Source organism: Neltuma alba, unplaced genomic scaffold (assembly GCF_004799145.2).
Source record: "Neltuma alba isolate B1F8T4 unplaced genomic scaffold, ASM479914v2 tig00012563_pilon, whole genome shotgun sequence".
Taxonomy (NCBI): domain Eukaryota; kingdom Viridiplantae; phylum Streptophyta; class Magnoliopsida; order Fabales; family Fabaceae; genus Neltuma; species Neltuma alba.
This window is the reverse complement of record NW_021637018.1, coordinates 63,301-85,427: the sequence shown is the minus strand read 5'-3', so window position 1 is coordinate 85,427 and position 22,127 is coordinate 63,301. Positions and strand designations below refer to the sequence as shown.

The 22,127-nt window shown below is 35.8% G+C and overlaps 3 protein-coding genes across 6 annotated transcripts; 2 read left to right on the top strand and 1 right to left on the bottom strand.

Moving 5' to 3' along the window:
- The first annotated feature begins 1,043 nt into the window (after positions 1 to 1,043).
- LOC114728599 (uncharacterized protein At2g33490) lies at positions 1,044 to 6,082 on the top strand. 3 transcript variants are annotated; one of them, XM_028915510.1, is made up of 11 exons: positions 1,044 to 1,423; positions 2,193 to 2,265; positions 2,377 to 2,451; positions 2,561 to 2,622; positions 2,725 to 2,793; positions 3,450 to 3,478; positions 3,551 to 3,758; positions 3,899 to 4,090; positions 4,175 to 4,225; positions 4,666 to 5,671; positions 5,796 to 6,075. In XM_028915510.1, the coding sequence occupies exons 1-11, from the start codon at positions 1,310 to 1,312 to the stop codon at positions 5,804 to 5,806; spliced, it is 1,890 nt and encodes a 629-aa protein (XP_028771343.1). In that variant the 5' UTR covers positions 1,044 to 1,309; the 3' UTR covers positions 5,807 to 6,075. The 3 variants fall into 3 exon arrangements, with proteins under 3 accessions (XP_028771343.1, XP_028771342.1, XP_028771344.1); XM_028915509.1 differs by having other exon boundaries at positions 1,045 to 1,423; positions 5,787 to 6,075; XM_028915511.1 differs by having other exon boundaries at positions 1,404 to 1,423; positions 2,193 to 2,269; positions 5,787 to 6,082.
- A 4,935-nt stretch (positions 6,083 to 11,017) lies between these two features.
- Positions 11,018 to 11,476, top strand: LOC114728627 (zinc finger protein 6-like). Its single transcript, XM_028915548.1, has one exon. It carries the CDS (start codon positions 11,018 to 11,020, stop codon positions 11,474 to 11,476), a length of 459 nt encoding a protein of 152 aa, XP_028771381.1.
- A 3,468-nt stretch (positions 11,477 to 14,944) lies between these two features.
- LOC114728623 (acyltransferase-like protein At3g26840, chloroplastic) lies at positions 14,945 to 22,107 on the bottom strand. Of its 2 annotated transcripts, XM_028915543.1 has the most exons (14): positions 21,539 to 22,099; positions 19,790 to 19,841; positions 19,555 to 19,610; positions 19,134 to 19,292; positions 18,641 to 18,745; positions 18,236 to 18,342; positions 17,788 to 17,909; positions 17,440 to 17,548; positions 17,193 to 17,323; positions 16,528 to 16,897; positions 16,209 to 16,322; positions 15,874 to 15,959; positions 15,614 to 15,723; positions 14,945 to 15,530 (listed from the first exon to the last, which is right to left on the bottom strand). In XM_028915543.1, exons 1-14 carry the CDS (start codon positions 21,939 to 21,941, stop codon positions 15,340 to 15,342), a joined length of 2,115 nt encoding a protein of 704 aa, XP_028771376.1. In that variant the 5' UTR covers positions 21,942 to 22,099; the 3' UTR covers positions 14,945 to 15,339. The 2 variants fall into 2 exon arrangements, with proteins under 2 accessions (XP_028771376.1, XP_028771377.1); XM_028915544.1 differs by lacking the exons at positions 14,945 to 15,530; positions 15,874 to 15,959 and having other exon boundaries at positions 15,646 to 15,723; positions 21,539 to 22,107.
- Between the last annotated feature and the right edge of the window lie 20 nt (positions 22,108 to 22,127).

Below are 22,127 nucleotides of genomic sequence, written 5' to 3'. Positions count from 1 at the left end.
TTGTCAAGGAAAAAAGAAACAGGATGGGATTCACGGATCACGGAGGAGAGAAATGTAAAAGGGTGAGGAGCGGGGCACGGAGGGAGTCAAAAAGAAGGTAAAAAGTTTGGTTTGACCGGAGAAGATGGAACCGTGACGAGGTGTGATGTGGACGTGGTAGACGTGGTAGACGTGGGGCCCAGTGCATGCTGCCACGTCAGGAGGCGCCCTTTGGTCGAACCAATTCCACAGTCAACACACTGACTGCAGGTCTTGACGCCACCAACTTCCGATTCCTTCCTATTCCGATCGTAATCATCTTGTCTCATACGTACAACTCCTTCCTCTCCCAAGCGCAACAGTCTGCTCTTTTTCTTTTTACCACCACGGTCTCCTCACATTTTCTTCCCGTTGATAAATCTTACTTTCAAATTTGTCAGCAATATTGTTTTGGAAACTTTTTAATAATAAGAAATAATATTGTTTTATTTTAATACTACTTTTTGTACTGAATATACCTCCTGTCATAACAAGAATTAAGACAGGAGATAATATAAAAATTAGTTACCTAATTTAAATAATTAAAATTTGTTAAGTTAGTTATTTATAATAATTAGATATTATTTTTTAAAAATATTTTTAATTAATTAAAATAACTATTTAATTGAACTTTTAACATGTGTAACTATTATAAAAATTATTTTAAAAAATAATTAAACATAAAAGACAAAATAAATTAGAATTTATATTTAAAATCAAATTAAAAATTAAACTAATTCTTATATTAAAAATCAGATACTACTTTCAGAGTAATTCTGAGCTAGGATAATATTTTCCTAGCAAATTTGCACCTTAAATCTACATTTTATAAATTAGTTTTTACGTTTTCGTTCTCATTAAAGTCTCCATCTGCTCCCACGTTTCACTCTGTGAGCCGTCCGATTCAGAGGGTAGCGTGAAATCAGGAAATTGCCCACTGGGCGCACTCGCCGGTTCACGAGCGTGTAGGCTGAGAACAACTGGGGCATGACGCCTGAATGATGCTCTCTTTCCCTTTCCTCCCGGATGCATAATTTGGTCATTCTTCCCGTTTCTGCAATTTTCATCTCTCACTCTCGTCTTTTTCTTCACTCATCTGTCCGGTGTCATTTTGACTCAATTGAGCAAGCTTCTTCCATGTCGCTGAGAGTATGGAATTGAATTCTGGACTTTGTTTGGGGACTTGGAGTTGAGATTCTCTCCGAATTGCCAAGGAAAGAAGAGGCCTCCGTTCTCTTCTTCCCCGCTTTGCTCTGTCGTGGTTGGGCCATTGCCTTAGGGTTTCCCGGAAATGAAATCCTCTCTCAGTAAATTGAAGAGAATTGCACTTCACAAGAGCGCTGAGAAGGAGAAGACGGACGCTCAGCCTTCGTCCAAGTTCGATGAGCTTGCTCAGGCTGCTAAGGTACTCGTGCGACTTGTTTCCTCTTGTCTTTGAGTTGCTCCGTGTGTTATCTTACGCGATGGTTCTTTCCAACTTAATCACTTGCTGGCAAATGTGACCTGAAAAATGGAATTAGATAATGCACTTGTCCAAAAAGGCCTTATCGTCTTTGCATATGAGGGCTTCCATTTTTGGTTTAAAGGTTGCAATTATAATTCTCCTGAAATGATTCAGGAGATAGTTGATCTCTCCAGTTGAGTTTGGAAACTTGAGTGGACCATCTTTGAATTCCAATTATTGGCGAGGATTTGCTAGCGTGGCCGGTGAATTGCTGCTGAAAGGATGATGCTCATAGTGTGTCACGATATTTGCTAAATGTTGCTTTTATTATCCATTTGGTGGGATAAATACTTGTTTTGCTGCAACTAGTAAAATGTGCTTTACTGACAAAACACCATTAAAGCTCGTCTTTGGTAGGGGAAGTAATAGATTATATTGATAATGCCTCCTTCATAATATATACTCTTACGTATGAGGAGGGAAGTTTGTTCCAAGGATAATCAATGGCTAATGTGTTTCAGATGCGAGAATTCTTTCCCTTTGATTGCCCCTTTATATACTTGTGCCTATTGCCCAATTAACATTCTTTGAATTACTTTGTGTATATGGAAATTTAAAAGCTTTTCTTGCTTCTATCCGGTGACATCTCGTAGAGTTTCATTTCTTTCCTTTTTCCCTCTGTGGCTCTTTGATTCCAAGTACATTATAGGTTTTCTTTTTCACTGGGCAGGATATGCAAGAGATGAAAAATTGCTACGATAGCTTGCTAGCAGCTGCCGCTGCTACTGCAAACAGTGCTTATGGTAGGTAAACATTTATTCATCCCTAAAATTCTGCTGATTGGCCATCCTGTTTTTATTTGCTTATCTATTTTTCCAATTTTATAACTTGGACATGATACATGGGTTCTCCAGAGTTCTCTGAGTCGCTGCAGGAAATGGGTACTTTTCTGTTGGAGAAAACTTCACTGTATGATGATGAAGAAAGCGGTAAGTGGGTCATTACTGCCCTATTCAAGCAACTGAGCCATTATGATAATTGTTTCAATTCATGCATGGTGTGTGTTATAGTTGGTTAGTATCTGTGCAACATATCCAGGCAAACTTTTGGGGAGGCTTGGCAGAGTGCAGCTTGAACTTAAACAACTCCTTGATAGCTATGTGAGTCTTTGATTGGATGAAAGCTTTTGAATTATTTGCTCTTATTTTACCATGATGCTTTTACACATAATCTGTGCTGACTCTATGCTTCTTGTTCCTCAGCGTTCTCACATATTTCTGACAATAGCAAACCCTGCAGAGATTCTTCTCTCAGAACTAGGAACTGTTGAGGTTTGTTTATTTACTTTTCTTTTTATCATTTGTTTAACTCCTAAATGGTTACGTTATGAATGCAATATGTACATTTATTTGGCCTTTTATGAATCTATTTCATTACTCTAGCACTTGAATTATGACGCACTGCTATTAAAAATGGTTAATACGAGGGAAGAGTAATTGTTATCGGGACAGAACAGAATGTATCAGGACCCCTTGTCCTTTATTAACATGCATAGTTTATTTAAGTACTGGGGTAAAGTTGGGTTTTGGGATTCTCTGGTTGGTTTGGTTGAAAAGGAATCCCTGCATCTTGGGGCCTAGTCGCCCCTACATATTTTATGGGAGAGTGTTGTTTACATGGCTTCCCGTTTGGTGCCATGGACATTGGTACCTTGAGGACAAGCTGACAGATTGATCAGCTCTACCGCATTTATGAGCTATCGTGGCCTTTCAACCACCCCCCCCCCCAAGGGGGCGGGGGGTTGTATTTTTAACTTTTGAGTGAGGATATCTTGCACGCCTGTATTTGTGTTTTTCTCTTATCTGTGATAAAGATTCCCTAATGAAAAAGAAATTAAAACCATATGTATAATGACATGTTGGTTTATAATTATGGCATATAAAATGTAATAGTGCTGCTTCTCAATTATCCATTATTCCTGATGCAGAATATGAAGCGGCAATGTGAAGAAAAAAGGTCTGTGCATTTCCATGTGTTATTTTACTTCATCTAAGCGAATGCTTCCTGATTCTGGTTCATTGTCTTCAGAGAAGTTTATGAATACAGGATTGCCCAACAGAAAGAAAAGGGGAAGTCAAAAGGTGCAAAGGGTGAAAGTATCACTCCACAGCAGTTGCAAGCAGCTCAGGATGAATATGAAGAGGAAGCAACCCTTTATGCTTTTCGGTTAAAATCTCTGAAGCAGGGGCAGTCCCGAAGTCTCCTAACTCAAGCAGCCCGCCACTACGCTGCTCAGGTTTTCTTCAAACCTGTGAAGTTTCACATCATTACCTTCTTCTGGAACTTCAACCCTACCTTTGAGTTTGTACCATTTTATTTTGTTAAATGCAGCTATTGATGTATCTTTTTTTTCTTCTTATTCTGCTTCAAATATAGTTGAGCTTCTTTCGCAAGGGGCTCCAGTCACTTGAGGCTGCTGAGCCTCATGTTAGGATGGTTACCAAACAACAACATATTGATTACCAACTCAGTGGACTTGAGGGTGATGGTGAGTATGACTGTGAGGCAACTGAAGCGGGTGAATATAAGCAGGGACTCGATGTTGCAACATCACGGAACTCTACAGAGGTATCACAGTGATATCATGTTAATGTGTAACTTGAATAATTAATTCATATTATAATGATATAATTGTTGTTGATTTTTTATCAGATGGAGGAATCAGGTTCATATGTTCAAGCTACAACAACAGAAACTTCAGAGGTGTTATCTCTTTCTCCTTTTATTTTATCTAATTCAAAACTGTAATTTAAATCTTAAATTACTTTTGCTAAACTGCTCACAATAATATACTTCTGAATCTGCTTTTGAGCATAACATTCAAAAATCAAATTTAGGGCATGTTTTTTTGAGCTTAAGGGAGGAGAAAAGGTGATTTTCAAATTATTTCCCCCAAAAAAAGCTTAAACAAATGGTTGCTTGATTATGAGATACTGTATTTGAATGATTCCTTAGCTCCCTTATAAGCGCCTAAGGTAGCATAAGAAACCTTAGAGATGTTGGCCTCGCATGATATTGTTGCCTATTTCAATTTTCGTTGTAGCCTCGTTGTTCTAGTTGATCATTAAGTGAAAAAGATCCCGTAGTTTCACTTGGGGTCAATGTTTAAAAATTGTATCAATTTTCAATTTTTCTTCTGGTAGGCCAGTTTAGACAGAGGAGATCTTAAAGTCTCTACTAGAGAGCATAGATTCAGCAGCTATTCAGCTCCAATATTTGCAGAAAAGAAGTTTGACCCTGCTGACAAAGTTAGACAACTGGTAACACCATCTACAGCAAAGTCTAATGCTTACGTACTTCCTACACCTGTTGACATAAAAGAAACAAATATCACAAAATCAAGTTACGCAGCCACCCGCACAAGTTCAAGTGGGCGCTCACATAATTTGAGGCATTCTTCTCCGTTAGATGAGAAAAACGAGAAAGATTGTGGTGATGGTAAATCTTCTGAACGAGCTAACCGTGGGGCTCCTTCTGTCCTCAAAGAAAGCAACACGGATTCCACTTCCACTCAGCTACCGCGTCCTTCATCAGAGGGACTGACACCTCCACAAGTCGACGTTGCTTTTGACACTAAGAAGGTCAAAAGACAAGCTTTCTCAGGTCCATTGACTAGTAAACCGGTGTCAGTAAAACCTCTTTCATCTGGCAATTCCATTGGACTTGCTGAAACACCGCCGCTTGTTTCTGGGGTGCCTTCACGTTTTTCAATGCCTCAGCCTTTATCTCCAAAAGCATCATCTAGTGCTTTACCTTCCTTTGTTGCTTCAACGAGGATGAGTGAGCTTCATGAGCTTCCTAGACCTCCTAATAATCAAATCACCAAGCCTGCAAAATCTTCGCAAGTAGCTCACTCTGCTCCATTGGTGTCAAGAAATCAGGAGGGTTCTGCGACTAATAAAATTCCCTCTGCAGCATCCACTGCCGCATCCCCACTTCCAACCCCACCCTTAATTGTTTCTCGGAGTTTTTCTATACCCCCTAGCAGTCAGAGAGGAATGTCATTACACGTTGCTAAGATTTTAGATACTTCCCAAGTTCCTGAGAAGGCTGAAGTTGTGTCTCCTCCATTGAATCCTATATCCCTCTCAGACAGCGAGAGGGTACCAAGCATATCTGACCTGGCTTCTCGCTCCAAGGAAATCCAAGGTGTGTTATTGTAATTTCTGCTGTTCGTGCTTTTGTTATCTTAGCACGCGTTTGATTATTCTGTATTGGGGTTTACCTTGTCAACTGATTCTGTTCTGAGCTTGAGGATTTTCAGTGGATGCAGGTGGGAGCTAAATCTGTTGCTTCTGTAGACGCAGTGTAATTCTGGGGAGCGAATGTTAGTATGAGGGCTTTGATTTCTTGCGAGTGTACTTTCGCGTTGGCTGTGTAGAGTTTTAGGGTCTTGCTCAGCAGAACGTTGTTTAGGGTTCTGTCTCATAATTTTCAGGCAAGTTTTTGTACATACGATGTTTATGTATAGTTCCTCGTCACAAATTGTACTGACTCCACTAGAACCGGTGATTATGAAAATTAAATTTAAACTCCACACAATTGCGCGATTATGTGTCACGTTGATCTTTTTGTACGAATTTTAATTTTATATTTTTGTTCACTAATTATAGTGTTTAACAAAATCCAGCTGCATTATCTACGTTCGCTGCTATTGGATGCTGCATATCAGATTTGGGATGCTTATGCTATTTTATTTCCATGAAATGTTTAGCATTATGGCAGACTTAAATTATCAAAATCAGTTTGAAGCCACGCGGGTTCTCCTTTGATTTCAAATTCTGTATGGATTTAGTGAAATTTCTTCACATGTTAATTCTGAAGTTTAGGGTCCTATCTCAATTTAGGGATTTGTTATATTATTCTACTTTTTATTCTTAATATAAAAGTTTTTTAAATTTTTATTTTGGTTTTATATATAAAATTTCAATTCACTTTATTTTCTATATTTATCTTTTTTTGTCAAAATAGTTTTTATAATAATGATAGTTTTAATTAATATACTTGATTAATAAGAATATTTTAAGAAAGACAATACATATTTATTATAAATGATTAATTTAAGTAATTTTTTTAATCTATTTAAATTAATCAATTATTTTTTATATTAAGAACAAGAAGTAGTACTAAATTGTAAACTCAATTTGTCTGATTGTTCATTAAAAATCTGTTGACTAAGTTTTTCTGTTTTGGGTTAACAATGTCATGTATGTACGTGTGACCTTTATTATCCTTTTCTTTTTTTAATAACATTGTGAAAAAGAAAAACCCCTGACGGATAATAACCTGTATACTAATTGATTTAAAATGGATGTTTATAACATTCTAAAAGTACTTTTAAAAATTACTTTTTTTATAAATCTAGATAAGCTCCTTAGTTTATTTACTTCGTATACCATCAAATTATTTTTAAAATTATGGTTTGGTTTTCACTCAAACACTCATTAAATAAACTGTTAATGGACATGAATATATGCATTGAATAAAGTAAAAGTGAATTTGGTAATTTTAAGTGCTTGCCCTTTTCTGGGTGCCATTTTTCATCCTAATTTAACCAGAAAACATTCGAATCAAACCATATGACAAAAATTCGGATGAGAACATGAAATCAAAGGATAGGGAGAAGTGGATTTACTAATTACTCCTCCGATCCTTAATATAAAACCCATTTAACTAATTTAATTAAATTAAAGAAATTAGGTAAGTTAGTTAATTATAAGAAAAATGACATATTTTTCCTAAAACACCATAATTATTTTTTTTAATGCCCCTTCCATCTTCTACTTGATTATAGTTGAATGAGTATCTATAGAGGTAATTTAGAGAAAATTAATAAACATGAGAAATGGGTCTTATATTTAGGACCAAAACCAATTCAAAAATTAGATACTCCTCCGGTCCTTAATATAAGGTCCATTTAACTAATTTGATTAGATTAAGAAAATTAGGTAAGTTAGTTAATTATAAGAAAAGTGACACATTTTTCCTAAAATACCATAATTATCTTTTTTTAATACTCATTTCCCTCTTCTACTTGATTATGGTTAAGGGAGTATCCATAAGGGTAATTTATAGAAAATTGATAAATATGAAAAATGAGTTTTATATTTAAGACCAAAACCAACTCAAGAATTGGATCCTATATTAAGGATTAGAGGAGTATTATATTAATGATTGGAGGAGTACTATATTTCTCGTGTTTTTCCCCTTATAAATTGGGGGGGAAAAAATGCAAAATTCCGTGACACTCCTGCCTCATCGTTTGCTAATTATCACGATATCGGCAATCCTAAAACACCTTAGTTTTCAGAGCATCTTGTCCTGAATCCTAAGATTTCGGAACTCGCGCTGATTTACCAACTATTATCAAAATTAAAATATTTTAATAAAATAAAGTATGCATTTGTTTAAAAGCTGATTTTATTTTTATCTTAAGAATATACTTGTCGTGCTAAAAATTAATAAAAATAAATAATAGGAACATTTCATAATTTTATAATATATATTAAATGTCACCAAATAAAGTAATATTTCTGATAAAAAATATTGAATATAATTTAATTAGAATTTTTCCGTGGCAAGTCAATAATATATTTTCTAGGACAATGCACGAAGTTCAAGAATTCACATGGAGATCCATTCAACAATCCAATAATGCTGCATTCGAATCTTCCTCGGCCTAAGAAAGGAAAGGCATTTTCTGTTTTTTTTTTTTTTTAATTTTATTTATCTTCTTCATAAGAAGAACCTCGTAGCAATTGGCCAATTATTGCGCTGACGACCAGAAGAGGTGGAAAAGCTGAAGAAGACTGTGAGCCCTTTTTTTTTTTTTTTAATATTTTCCCTCATCAAAAATGAACGAGAAAACATATCAACTTTTTTAAAGGAAAAATAATTAAGATATATATATATATATACACACAGATGGCAATATATATATATATATATATAAAGAAGAGTTCTAGAAGCTAGGTATTACGTGCTAATTTCTGAGGTGAGTTAAAATATTCTCACTGAAATAATCATGTGATTATTTATATTAACATTATAACCGGGCCTCTTTTGGAGAAAAATACGATTACAGATTCTGGCACGTCTGTTCTGATGAAAGATATTAATATAAGTCATAGTTTCTGGTCTCTTAAATTTTTTTATTTAAAATATTATTTTTTATAATTGTATAATTTAATAAAAATCTGGATTATTTTGCTTTTTAAGAGAATCGAAACTTATGATTTAAAACTTAGATAACTAAAATTAAAAATTAGTGTAAACTATATTGACCCAATTTTTGACTTGCTTATTCTGACGAACACACACGCACATATTTACTGACTTCAGCTTGGAATTTGGAGAAGGTGGCATTTGTTAGTTGATGACTATATAACTAAAAGGTATAGCGACTCCAATCCATTTCTCGCAAATGTCATGGTTTGGGGTCTTTGAATGTCAAAACGTCTCACGTCAGTTAATACATACTACTTCCGACTTTTAATATAAGATTTTATTTAACTTTTATATTGGTCCTGAATATAAGACTCTAATCCACTTTGTCTTCCGTATATATTCTTTATTTTCTAAGATAGTCTTTATAATAATGATAGTTTTAGCCAATACATTTGATTAGTAAGGATATTTTAAGAAATACAACACCTATTTATTACAAATAAAATTTTCTTAATCTATTCAAATTAGTCAGTTAACTCTTATAATAACAATCGGAGGTAGTAATATATAACACTCGACTTGAGGAGCTCGAAACCAAAAACTTGATGATGAGCTTATTACTACGAAGACTAAACCGATCTGTCTGTCTATAAATTAAAGTGGTGAAGATGCATGGAAGGTGCATGAGGGCGTAATTAAGATAAGAAGGGATATGCTTTCTGCATTAATGAATCGAGTTGCAGAGAGGATGGAAAGGAGGGAGAAGGAATAATGCGAAATATGAAATGAGCGAGCATAGAACTGTGAGCCATCTGATGTGGGTTTCAGTGTTAGTTAATCAGTGCCATATGTAATCTGACATGTGGGCAGCAGGATGGGGAGGTCGTTTCGAGAAAAGAGAAAAGTTCAGAATAATTAACAAAGGGGAACTAAGGGGAAACTGAAGTACTGAGGGGGTTCTTAGGAACTAGTAATGATGGTTTTGTTGAAGTGGGTGGAAGCGGATGGGATAGATGGCAAAGCAGGACATGATGTTGAGTGTTACGGAATGTCCCAACCGTACTGATGTGTTGTCGATCTCTCACAGGGGTTTCTCTCACATCACCCACTTAAGAAAACAAGTATTTAATTCTAAATATAAAAACTAGTTGACTAATTTAATTAATATGAGAGACAAAATAAGTTAGAATCTTATATTTAAAATCAAAATAAAAATTAAATGAAATATTATATTAAAAACAGCAGGTAACATGCATATTCATTGTTTTTCTTGCATCTTTGTTCATCTCATTCAAATGCCCACCATCCCATGGAAGCAATTGGCCAGGGCTTATCAAGTTATAATAGCTCGTGCATATATAATCCTCAGGTTGCACGCGCACCGTTCCATTTATACACACACACTATTTCTAGTTGTTAAGATTCTTTTTTTTTTTTTTGCCAATGTTAAGATTCTTAATATAAGAGTTAGCTTAAATCTTGATTTTTTTGGGTAATCCTTATAATAGTTATACATATTAATTAACAGTTTCATCAAATAGTAATTATAGTTGATTCACATGATCAGTGAAGGTATTTTATAAAAGACAACACCTATTTATTACCACCTCTAATCCTTAGTATAATAGTTCGTTTGATTTATTTTGGTTCTAAATATAAGTCTCTAACCTATTTTGTCTCTCATATTTATTTATTTTTTCTCAATATGGTTTTTCTAATAATAATAGTTATAGCCAATACACTTAATTAACAAAGATATTTTAGAAAATACAACACCTATTCGTTATAAATAACTAACTCAACTAGTTTTTTTAATCTACTCAATATTAGTCAACTAGTTCTTATATTAAGAACTGGAGGTAGTACAAAATAACTAACATAACTAATTTTCTCAATTTACTCAAATTAGTTAATTAGATCTTATATTAAGAACTGGTAGTAGTATTACATATAAAACTCGGTTGAGTAATTTGGAGAAATTAATAAAATTAAAAAATTACTTTAAAATATTTATATTTATTATTTTTTTCTAAACTAGTTTGCCTGACTTATAGACTAATATATGATGCACATATAAGTATTATAGAAAGATCATATAACATTTGTTATAATTAGGCAATTTTTAAAAATTTTTAATTTTCTCAAATTAGTCACAAGGTCTTATATTAAGAACGGGATAGTATATATATAAATGCTTGATTATAATACAAGGGCATGGCCGTCAATTCATCAGTCATCTTTGCTTTATTTATTCACTCTCGAGCCTTTACTTGCAGGTAGGGACGAAACTTCACAACGACGCTACTCCTCCCACTCCCACCTTCAGCCATGTCATCCTCAGAGCCTCCATTGTACGATTTCATGACTCCTCCCTCTGCTTCTCCTCCTAACTCTCCCCCTCACCGTCTTTTCCACTGCCACTACTGTCACCGGAGGTTCTTCTCCTCCCAAGCTCTCGGCGGCCACCAGAATGCCCACAAGAAGGAACGTGCCGCCCTGCGCAGAACCACCAACACTCGTCATCATCAGCACTCTCTCCCCATCTTGATTACCAGACCTCAGCCTCCCAATCATTTCTTCGTCGACGACCGGTGTCGTTGGAATATGGACCACAAGCGGATGAATGAGCAAGCCATGCAAGCTCACCACCACGTCTGTCCAAATCCTCTTCCCTTAGTCTCTCATGGCGGTTCCGTCCCTGAATTTCTCTGCCCTAACCCTAGCGTACCCGATTCCGCTGCTGTTGAGCTCGACCACGTAAAGCTTGACCTTACTCTCCACCTGTGACTCCTCCACGTTTTCTCTGTTGCTGCCTTTTCTTTGCTATTTTCATTGTACGTAGTACTAACTAGAGTCATAGTAGCAGCAGCAGCAACAAAGTTCTTTTTGGCTACGAATTACTTGTCCCCATCCCTTCCTTTTTTTCTCCCTCTTCATGGCTTTCTGGGATATGTGGTATACTCCCATTGTGGATGAAAGGGTTTTTTTTTTTTTTCCTGTTAATTGCAGACCATAAAGCTTGGTCCATTAAATTTCCCTATAAAGTTAATTTCTGGCTAGCTATCCCTATGTAGCTCTACTTGTGATGTTTTCCCTGTAGTTTCATCACTCACCATATATATGTATGTATGTATTATTCTCTATGTATTGCTAATTACAACGGTTTTCCTGCTTCTTCAGCTCTAATTAGATGCTTGCCCGTTGGTTCCGTACTTGTTACTGGTGTTTAGCTTGAGTGCTCTATTTCTCCTCTTTCTCATGAGCTCCAGATCTGCTTCTGATAGCCTAATAAAAACCATTATATCGGTGAATCATCTTTAGTTCATCGTTCAAATGCCTAGCTAATTTAAGAACTCAATCGCTCCCTTTTTATTCTGATTAAGTAAAAGTAGAGGTTAAACCGCCATTGGTCGTTGACTGTGATGTTGACATCGTGCGTTAGGCCAATCGCCCTATTATTAGGGTAAAATAAAACAGTTATTTTACCCTAATACCTATTAATGGGTACAAATCCCTATATATGAATATGTTCAAGGAATTCAAGGCTAATTTTCCTACTCATCATTACCAAAACTATGAAATTTGGGTCTTCGTGAATCCTAACTGGAATGTTTTCATTTAATCATCACTTCTCCTGCAACTTCGCCTCTACATGTATATAGTAGTACATATATGCATATATGTCATTCCCATTTTCTCTGGGAAATGAGTTAATTTTCTCTCTTGTTTTCCCATAAGCATTTTTAAAACTAAGAATGTCGTGAAAAGACGCATATTATGATCAAGTAAATTTCCACGGCTCCTTGGGAGACAAAGGGAAAGGAAAAGCTTGGCATGGCCACATGATTTATAATGATGAAATGATGTGAATAAACTGGAATTAGAGAAGGTTGTGTAAAGGAAGTCATAAACTTTGATGAATCATCACCCATGTTGGACGTCCATCATCTAACGTGATTGATTTGAAGGCATATGTTTTTTTCTTTATAGGTATTTGGTGGGGCAGAGTCAGTCAGAGGCAAGACTCAGTTACGAGAATGGATCATAAATGCAGTGTCGTCCTTGTTGCTGGGTGCAACGTTTGGATCCATTAATTTCCTCCCTCCGTTTACTTCTCTTTCTCTTGTTTTTGAAAAAGGTCGCTCTTTTCCATCTCTTTCCCACCCCTTTTTGCTGAAAGCACATCATCATCATCATCTTAATTGATCTGTGGACTCTCAATTTTGGCTCAGAGAAGAAGTACTGATGAAATGAAATCCAGGGGGTTCAACTAGAATTGAAGGGACAAAAACCCTTGTTTTGAAACAACTCGATCACTCCTTTTATATATGGTACTCAGTTATATATATATATATATATATATATGAAACAGTATTGATAGTATAGCATATGGCTTAAGTTATAAGCGTAGGCATATTTATGGCACACACATTGCCAGGACTAACGACGCACGCTGAATTTGCCTTCATTCTTATGACTGGTCTGGTCTTGTACTTTCAGACACCATGCATGCAAGTTTGAGACTCGCATTGTTTTGATAAATTCCCATTCCATGACTGGCTAGCTATGTCGTCACTGGTCCTAACAACCCAGGAAGCATAGATAGGTGATGTCAGGATTTTGAGCGACACTCCTTAATTATTATGATGTATGGGTGAATTATTAATTCCCTTAATCCATAATATCGGAGGGCTTGTTCTTAATTGGCTATTTTAAACAAGTGTTTCCTTGAGCATGCCGGTTTTTAATATATACTGCTGGTACGGGAGATAATGGACATCCATGGAGAAAGAAAAATGTCTTCTTCCCCACTAAATGAAGTACTGCTTGTCAATTACTCTATATTTAAAGTTTATAATATAATTAATTCAAATTACTTTATTTAAGATTAAAAAAATACTCCTTATATTTTTTAATAAAAAGAAACAGGTGGAGTATTTTGAGAGCAAAGGGAAATGGCGTTTACTTTTTGTGTCGGTGTTGGGTATAAAACTTACAACATTAACCAAAGTAGTGTCAGTGACATTCAGGCATTCAGCTAAGGCAGCAGTAACTCCATCAATTTCAATGAGACGTCAGATCGTCATTGATTGCCGTACTTTAACCCGCACACTTATATTGTTCCGTGCCATTAGTTCTTCCTCGTTTTTTAAGGCCTTCAAGAGTAGGTCGTGATCAATAATTGATTAAAATTAGATAAAGATAACAAACATATAAAAAATTATATATTTTTTTAAAAGGATCAAACGTTTCTTATAATCATTACATCAGATTTTCCAAGTATACTTTGACATGTATTCTGTTTTTTAACATCATCATCTAAAACTAGATTCACACTTTAAAAGATAGAACATATAAGTATGCGCCATTAGAAAATTTAACAATGATAAAGAAAATTTGATGCTAGTATTTTTTTTTTTCCCGTAATGGTAGTGGTAAAATGATAAGAGGCGTGTCGTTGCTGAATTTTAGATTCTCGCTGGCAAAAAAAGAATTTCGATTCTCAGTCCAAAGCTTGACACGTGAACTCACATATTCCGAGGATCTCCAGTTACTCCTACCCTGCAGCCTTTCTTGAGTTCCTTCCATATTTATTTTTATTTAATGTTACACACTCCCCCTGTCTTTTTTCCCCCCAAAAGAAATAGTTTTAGGGCACGATTTGTTTCTATTCATTAGGAATATTTAGAAGTTGTTTTTATTTTTTATTTATTAATTTCTCATTTTATCTCATGTAATTATTCATATTGATATCATTACATTTATTATATCAAGATAAATTATTTAAATGATAAATTTTCTTTTTTACACTTCCCTCATAAATAAGGATGTTTTTGTGAAGTTATAGTTTTTTTATATATTTATTGCTTTTATTCTTTTAGTGTTGTTTCCTTTGAGAAAAGCAGAAAGAAAGAGGGAATTTTTATTAAACATGAATTAAAAAAGAAATATAGAAATTTTATGGAAGGCGACTGTTCTGGTTCAAGCCTGTATATTTAAATTCTCCGTAAACTGTCCATGTGAACAATTTGGAATAGGAAGAATGGTCGAGGCTGGGACAAACTCGACCAGAAATCATACATATATTCCTACTTCTTATGCCAGTTCTCATCAGTTCACAAGGCATAGCATTTGCATCTAATGAGCCCCACGAGATTACCATGCTCTTGTAAGCTGGAGACAGAGATATTTTTTCTGATGGAAAAATACCAAATAAGAAATGTAAGAATAGTTCGACAAAGTGTGGCCACCAAATTTGACCCAAAAAAAGAAGGAAAACCGCAAAAATATGATAGAGAAACAAAGTAGGGGTTGGTTTACAATATTATGTATTATTAGGTGACTAAAGCTGTTTGTGCGTGAGGCGTGCCTCAGTATTTAACAAGACATTTCCCTCAAGTGTTCCAAAACTGACATTTATCGAGTGAATCGACATAGTTGCAATAAAACTATAATTAATGAATTCTTCCCTCTAGGCTCTAGTCCCAGAACTTGCATTTGCTTCCATTCGCCATCAACAAGAACCGAAGAGAAGAAGAGACCCATAACTAAATATTCTTCCAACTATAATCTCTCTTGATACCATCTAACTTCTACAGCAGATGAAGGTAACTTATGGCCCACTCATCTGTGCTTAATACAGGGAGCAATCAAATTTCAAAGGTTGGAACATCAGATGTAAATCCATGCGTGGCTTGGTATAGAAGCCGAGGTAACAAATATCTGTAGGGATCACTTTCTCTTTTCTCCTTTAGATAGGCAATGCATCTCTCAACCTCAGATTTCACTGCCATATACAATTCATGAGATTTGCCTCTATCTCTCAGCTCCCGCTCCCTCCCTTTCAAACAGTTTATCAACTTTCAATTCAATCACCCATAATTAACAATCTGCAAAAATAATTTAACTTTAAGTTGGCAGTACCTTTAGTTTCAATTGGTTTTCCAAAATAATAGTAGAACCGGCCAGGATATTTGGGTAGAATTCCTGGAAGATGAACTTGTTGATTGGCCACTTCACCCTGAGCATCACCTCTGGAAAAGATACCAATTAAAGTAGATTTTCTTATTTGACTAATTCAATCCAACGGTCAAGACTAGAAACAGAACTACTGGATCTATTGAAATAGTGCACAAAATGGATGATTCTTTGGTTTACAAAAACTAATGGCAACTATCAGATACCTCAACATGGCAGCCTCCTTTGTTAAGCTTTCTATTTCGGTCCTAAAGTAAGGAACCTTGATCAAGTCATCATAATCAATAACAACCTGAAGACAACGTCATATCTATTACGCTATAGCCAACAAATCCAAGATAGCAATAGATCACGAGCTAATGCAACTATTCTCTGTCTTCAAACCCCCATGTGAATATGAATGTATAAAGTGTCATTAAATGCCGCAATACTTTACACCCCATTAAAGCTTATCCATGAGACGCTACAAGTAGTCGAGGACTCCTGTGGTTGTAAATTGTATTGTACAAAAGACCTATGTATCAATTTTTCTGAAACTTACCTGGCCCAAGTCATCTTCTCCAACACTGCCAAAAGGTACAATCTTGGCTCCAAATCTGGCTGCCATCCTAACAAACTCTGCTTGTTCAGGCCAGAATAATTTGTATTCCTCACCCTGGAAATTATTCAAGAGATGGAGATTACACATTATACTGACATATATCAAATGCCTTTACAATTAATCCATTATAAGAATTTCCCACTCAGACAAGGGACGTGAAAATGGATAAACTTTTTCTGCAAGTTTCACCAGCTCCTCTTGAATTTTTGAGCCACGAGCCGTTTCAAGCTTATGATAGCAACATCCCATTGGCAATTACCTTCCGATGTAGAGCCTCACGCATCCCTCCTGGATAAAGCAGGACATGAGCCTTGGAAGAGAAAAGCTTATAGAAATTACTCGCAGCCACAGGAACAGCACCCATAAGCCTGTACGAGTCATATGAAGATAATTCAGGCAATTTTCCGGTTTTTGATCTCTCGAACATCATTGGATGTGCTATTCCTCGTACTAAAATTTTTTTCTCTGAAGCAATCTTGGTAGCCAGAGGAACTAAATCCCATCCCAGAAGCATGTGATACCCAACTAGCAGGACGGGCCCTTCCGAAGGGATTCCATCAAGGCCTCTTACAATCGTTCCATCCTCCAAAGTCGAGAGCATTACGGCACTTGTGAGGTTGTTGAACAATCTGGAAAAAATATGAACGAAAATCAGCACCTGGCCGTTTTTGAACTATTTTCCTTATATGCAATTCAATCCATCTGAAGAGAAATAACTTGATGGAGATGACCAGTTTGGTAAAATGTAATGTCAGTTATCTAGACTTCTACACTTTATGCACATATATATAGCTTATCTTATAACCTTGTCCCAAAAAACCCTTACCATTACCAGTGGTTTTCTTTCAACTTCTTTCGTCAGATGCCCAAAGTGTTTACAAATGTTTACATCCAAGAATGTGTTTCCAAGAACACAGTATTTACCTGTTTGTTTCCAATACGTTTTTAAGTTCATCAGGTGATGGTGGTATAAAATCTAAAGCATAGTCATGATACTTGCCGCGGCGGTAGAAAGAAGTGCTCTTGATGATCGTTAATAAGTCAAAACCGCCTTCCTGTAAGCCATGAACAAAGGCAGTCATATGAGGATCCCTCCAAAGAGTTCCAACTTATTCCATATCTTTCCAATCAAAAGGTACATAAAACAAAGCTCCCATGGAGGGAACCGTACCAGGAAAAGGAAGTGACCCCTGTCATCAAACTTACGAAGGTCACATTTTGGCAGTAAACGATATAGCCTCTCACCTTCTTGCTGACTAGGTAGTAACTGATCCTTTCCACTGACAATACAAATATCAAAACTCAGCCCAGCATCCTATAGATAGAATTGCAGAGTTTAAAAAGACAATTATAAAATGCATTTATGACAAAGATGGGATTAATTTATCAGTAAAAGTTGGACATCGCAATAATGACCAGAATACAGGGGGAGGTACGACCAATTTCATCATAGTCTGTTCTGATTACGGATTCCAGTTTCTCAATGTAGATTTCAGAGTTCAACGTAGGGAGGATGGACCTGCTAAGTATCAAAATCTGAGTCTTGATGGAATGAAGACGCGAACTAGCATAAGCAGAAGCAGACCTAAGCATCTGTAGTTTCCACAGAAGTGTTTCTCTTGGCAATATATCAGCAAGAACCTGAAAACTCAATCGACAGCTAATTTTCAATACTGAAAGATACTGAATGAAGAACAAAAATCTGCCCGGACAAACGGAAGTAAAGGCAGCAACTCCGAACATCTTCTTAAACAATCCAGCATAGTTGCTTGTGAAAGTTATTTTTGCAAGAAGGAAATGAATATCCTTTAAAATTCTAGACTTCTTCTGGCATGTGCTTTAAGCAATGCCATTGAACTATCATAAAATCCATTGCATAACCATATACATAAATAAATAAACTCTCACACTGTTGTAACGGCAAGGATGCCATTATTTTGAGGATAAAAACAAGAGTTATATCTTACAGGGAGGGAGGAAGACAATATACTAAGATCCTCCGAAAGCTCTCTAGCTGTATTTTGCAGGGAAAGTCCTTTCACCATATTTTCCAACACCATCCTCAGAGGATCACCTAAAGTAAGTAGAAAATTTTTGAAGGCACCAATTGGAAGAGACACCATTTTAATTTGGAAAAAGCAAAAGAGACCATATTGTTTCTTGATCCATGGTACTAGCTTTTGCCCTAAAGATAATCACTGTACTTGATGATATTGAGGAACTAGGCCGTAGGATCCTTACGACATTGATGGGAAAGAATTTAAAAATACATACGAGCTTCTAGAATGGAAAACTGCGTCAAAGCGCATGTAATATAGGTCTTGAGCACATAGTCAAAAATGAAATAGCAACTTAGAACTAGGAAAACAAACCTGCCATTAAACTAAGAAAATAAGGCACACCAGGAGAGAGTTGGCCAGGCATAGCTTCCAATAACGGGGTTAACTGTTGCAACTGTGATCTACAGTATGAAGTAGCTGCAACAATGAGTCAAAGTGAACTCAGATTCATATTACAGCTAAACCAACTTCATTGTTGTACAGAAATCAACCGAAAGAACCCCTACTAAATCTGACACCATTACCGATGAATAACTAGACTAGCTGCTCCTGAATCAATAATCCGAGGCCACAATTACCCAGAGGTGGCTTTTTATCAGTACGGTGATTGTCAAAATATACCGATTGATGATGCACAAGAACAGCAAACCAGGAATAATTTATGCTGCATGACTTCTCAAGAGCCTATAAGTTCGACCCTCCCATTCAATCATGTTCATGCTTGTAGTGCCGAGATATCCTAATCCAACTAACCATAAACAACGAAACCAAATGTTATCGACAATGCTTAAAAGTAAAAAGTTACCTGGGTTAGCCAAAATTAGTACGAGATCAATATCAGGGTTGCGGGCTGCAACAGCCAGTGCAAGGCATGCCCCTAAAGAATCTCCAACAAGATATATCGGTCTGTTTGGACAGCTTTGATTCTCGGATCTAACAGTTCTCTCAACCATCTTCACGAGTTCTGCAACGAGTAAATATGTAGAGCAACATATTATGTTGAAAGACAACATGCTATTAGCATTCAATTTTCCTCTTGTTTGCATTACCAGAGCATGTTAGGAGAGAAACGTGTGATCCCATTTTCAACGAATTGAACATGCGCTTCCCCATTTTGTATCGATTCTATTAAGGCGGTTATATTTAACTGGAGCTCCACGACATGGTAAACCAATGGCTAATGTACAAAACTAAATGATGTAATGAGGAAGAGAAAAAGAGGAGACCTGTAAATGGCGTTCGATCCATGACCGGAATATGCAAGCACCACATATCAAAAACCCTTCATTCAAGCGGAAAAAGAGAAGTGATTATATTTCAGCTAATCAAATCAGAGTAACATCAAGTTAGCAGAAACTGTAGGCTTCAAATTTCATCTTACGAATCAAAAGGTGCATTCCCAGAATAACTAACAGTTAAAAGACATAGTAAGCCAAGCATTTACAATAAGTGAATACGTACTTTCCCAGCTTCTGATGGTTTAAAATAAGTCCAAGTCCCACGCCATCAATCCCTGTAAAATTAAGAATATAATTTATTTCTACGAAGATTTTTTTGGAGGGTCATATTTCATCAGTAAGCCTGTTGCTTGACGCCATAGACATGAATAATAGAAACCATCCATTCTTTAACCGGAGAGATATTGAGAAGAAAAACTTTGCTTTTGTCCCGCATGCGAGCTGCATGCGACACATTGTCAGAGATGACATAACAGCTGGAGAGTTTAACTAATGCATTCAAAACACAGGTAGATGGATGCAACGCTGGAAATTAAAGTATTGAAAAATAAAATTACAACATAAATTTACTTCACAATTACTTAAAGATCCTAAAATAAACAAAATTCTTGACAGAAGCTAGATGGATGCTGAAGTTCCGACGATGAGACGTAAAGCCAAAATTAGAGGAAAATGTAATCAACAAGTAGGAAAAACAGAGTCTCTAAGTAGCACAGAAACTCTTGCATCGTTTACATGAAGCTTATGGGAAGAAGGGCATTAATCTCCTAAAAGTAGGATATCTCCTAATATCATAAGAACTTGCATAATCCTTAGTATGCTTCAACTTACAAAATGTATTTTTCTCAACAGCAATAAGTACCGTATAATAACTATTTATTATTACATGACTAGCCAGGAAGCAGCAATATATACTTCACATTTATTCAATTATTGTGAACTTCAAAAATATCAGGAAAGTTGGAAACAGATCGAGAAAATCCAAAGTAAGAATAGCAGTACTGACACTTTTTTCACTGGTGATGAATAGTAACAATATCTCTTTATCTTAATTTAAGCAATTTTTTTATTAAAATAAATCTTATATATAAATAAATGTAAAGTGAGACCAGCATAATCTATTAATCTCATACCAAAAAGTACTGCTCTAAATAAAGTTGAATATTACTCAATCTTCACAATGAGTGTAGATTGACAATTTAAAAATTGTTTTCCTTTCCCCACCCAAAATAAAAAAAGTTGTCTTCCTTTTTATTTACCAGAATTTTTTAATTTTAATATAAATAATTTTTTAATTTGAGATAAAAAAAATTCACATCTTCACATTGAAAAAAAATCGCACTTACTATTATATACGAATATAAGTAACAAAAAAAAATACATTTGTTGAAATCATGAATTTATTCAAAATATTTTAAGAATATTTTTAAAATAAACCAAAAAATTTTAGATATTTATATCTATGAAAAATGTACTCTCTCTCTCTCTCTCTTTTTTGAATCATTTTCAGCAGCAATTGCAACCTGAACATAAGTATTGAAAAAAAAAAACCGAACATGACCTGATAATTGGACTGATAACAAATTATTTTTCGAAATTAATTTTTTTATTAAAAATTTAGAAAGGACGGGAAAAAAAAGCTCAGAGAAAATTTATTATGGATAAATAAATCCAAAGTAATTCACATATATCAAATAGCTAGCATCCTTCAATCATATTAGCTTCACACTAAGAAAAATTATACAGTATAAGGAAATGATTGGTATACCCAAAATCACTTTAAAAAAATAACAAAACTCTTAACGATTTTTCAACCAAACACCTTTTAAATCTAGCAGTAAAAAGCTTGAAACTTCCTTGGGCCTGATGCTCTCGTGCGTGCGTGAATGTGCATATAAAAGTATAAGAATATGTTACCAAAAAAAAAAGTATAAGAATATTGGTATATACATAAATAAATAAAAGAACTAACCAGGCAAGAAGAGGAGGAGAGGAGAATTGTTGAGCCGCGAACCGCCGTACAACGGTGAAAACCAGCGAGGCGGTCCCCCTTCGGATTTTATTAACTCCTTTGACTCTTCGAAATAAGCTTTCCAGCCACTCATAGGTCTCTCCCCTTCTCCTTCCTCCTCCCCTTCTCCTTCTTCTTCCCCTCTCCATTCAATCCCTTCCTTCTCCAACCCCCGTTTCTCGATAGACCTCGTCGCCGGCACCTCGTCCACCGACACCGCCAATCTCTTAGTGACGCCTCCGACCCGATTAGATTTACTTATGGCCGGCGCTGACGACGGATGACGGCGGAACGCCGGGGAAGAGCCGCTGAGGAAAAGACAAGCTTCGGTGGGAGAGATAAACTGTGAGATGGCAGACGGCATGATGAGAAATTGAGGATGCCAATTGCCAATCAGGAACAAAGTCAACAAACAGATTCAGAGACTTTATTACAATTCAATTCAATAATTGAAAAGTCGAAATCTGAAAGTAAAGAGCGAGAGGCATCAAGTATCAAATATTATGTGTATTGGGCATTGGTATGAAATACTCAGTAGTACTATTTATAA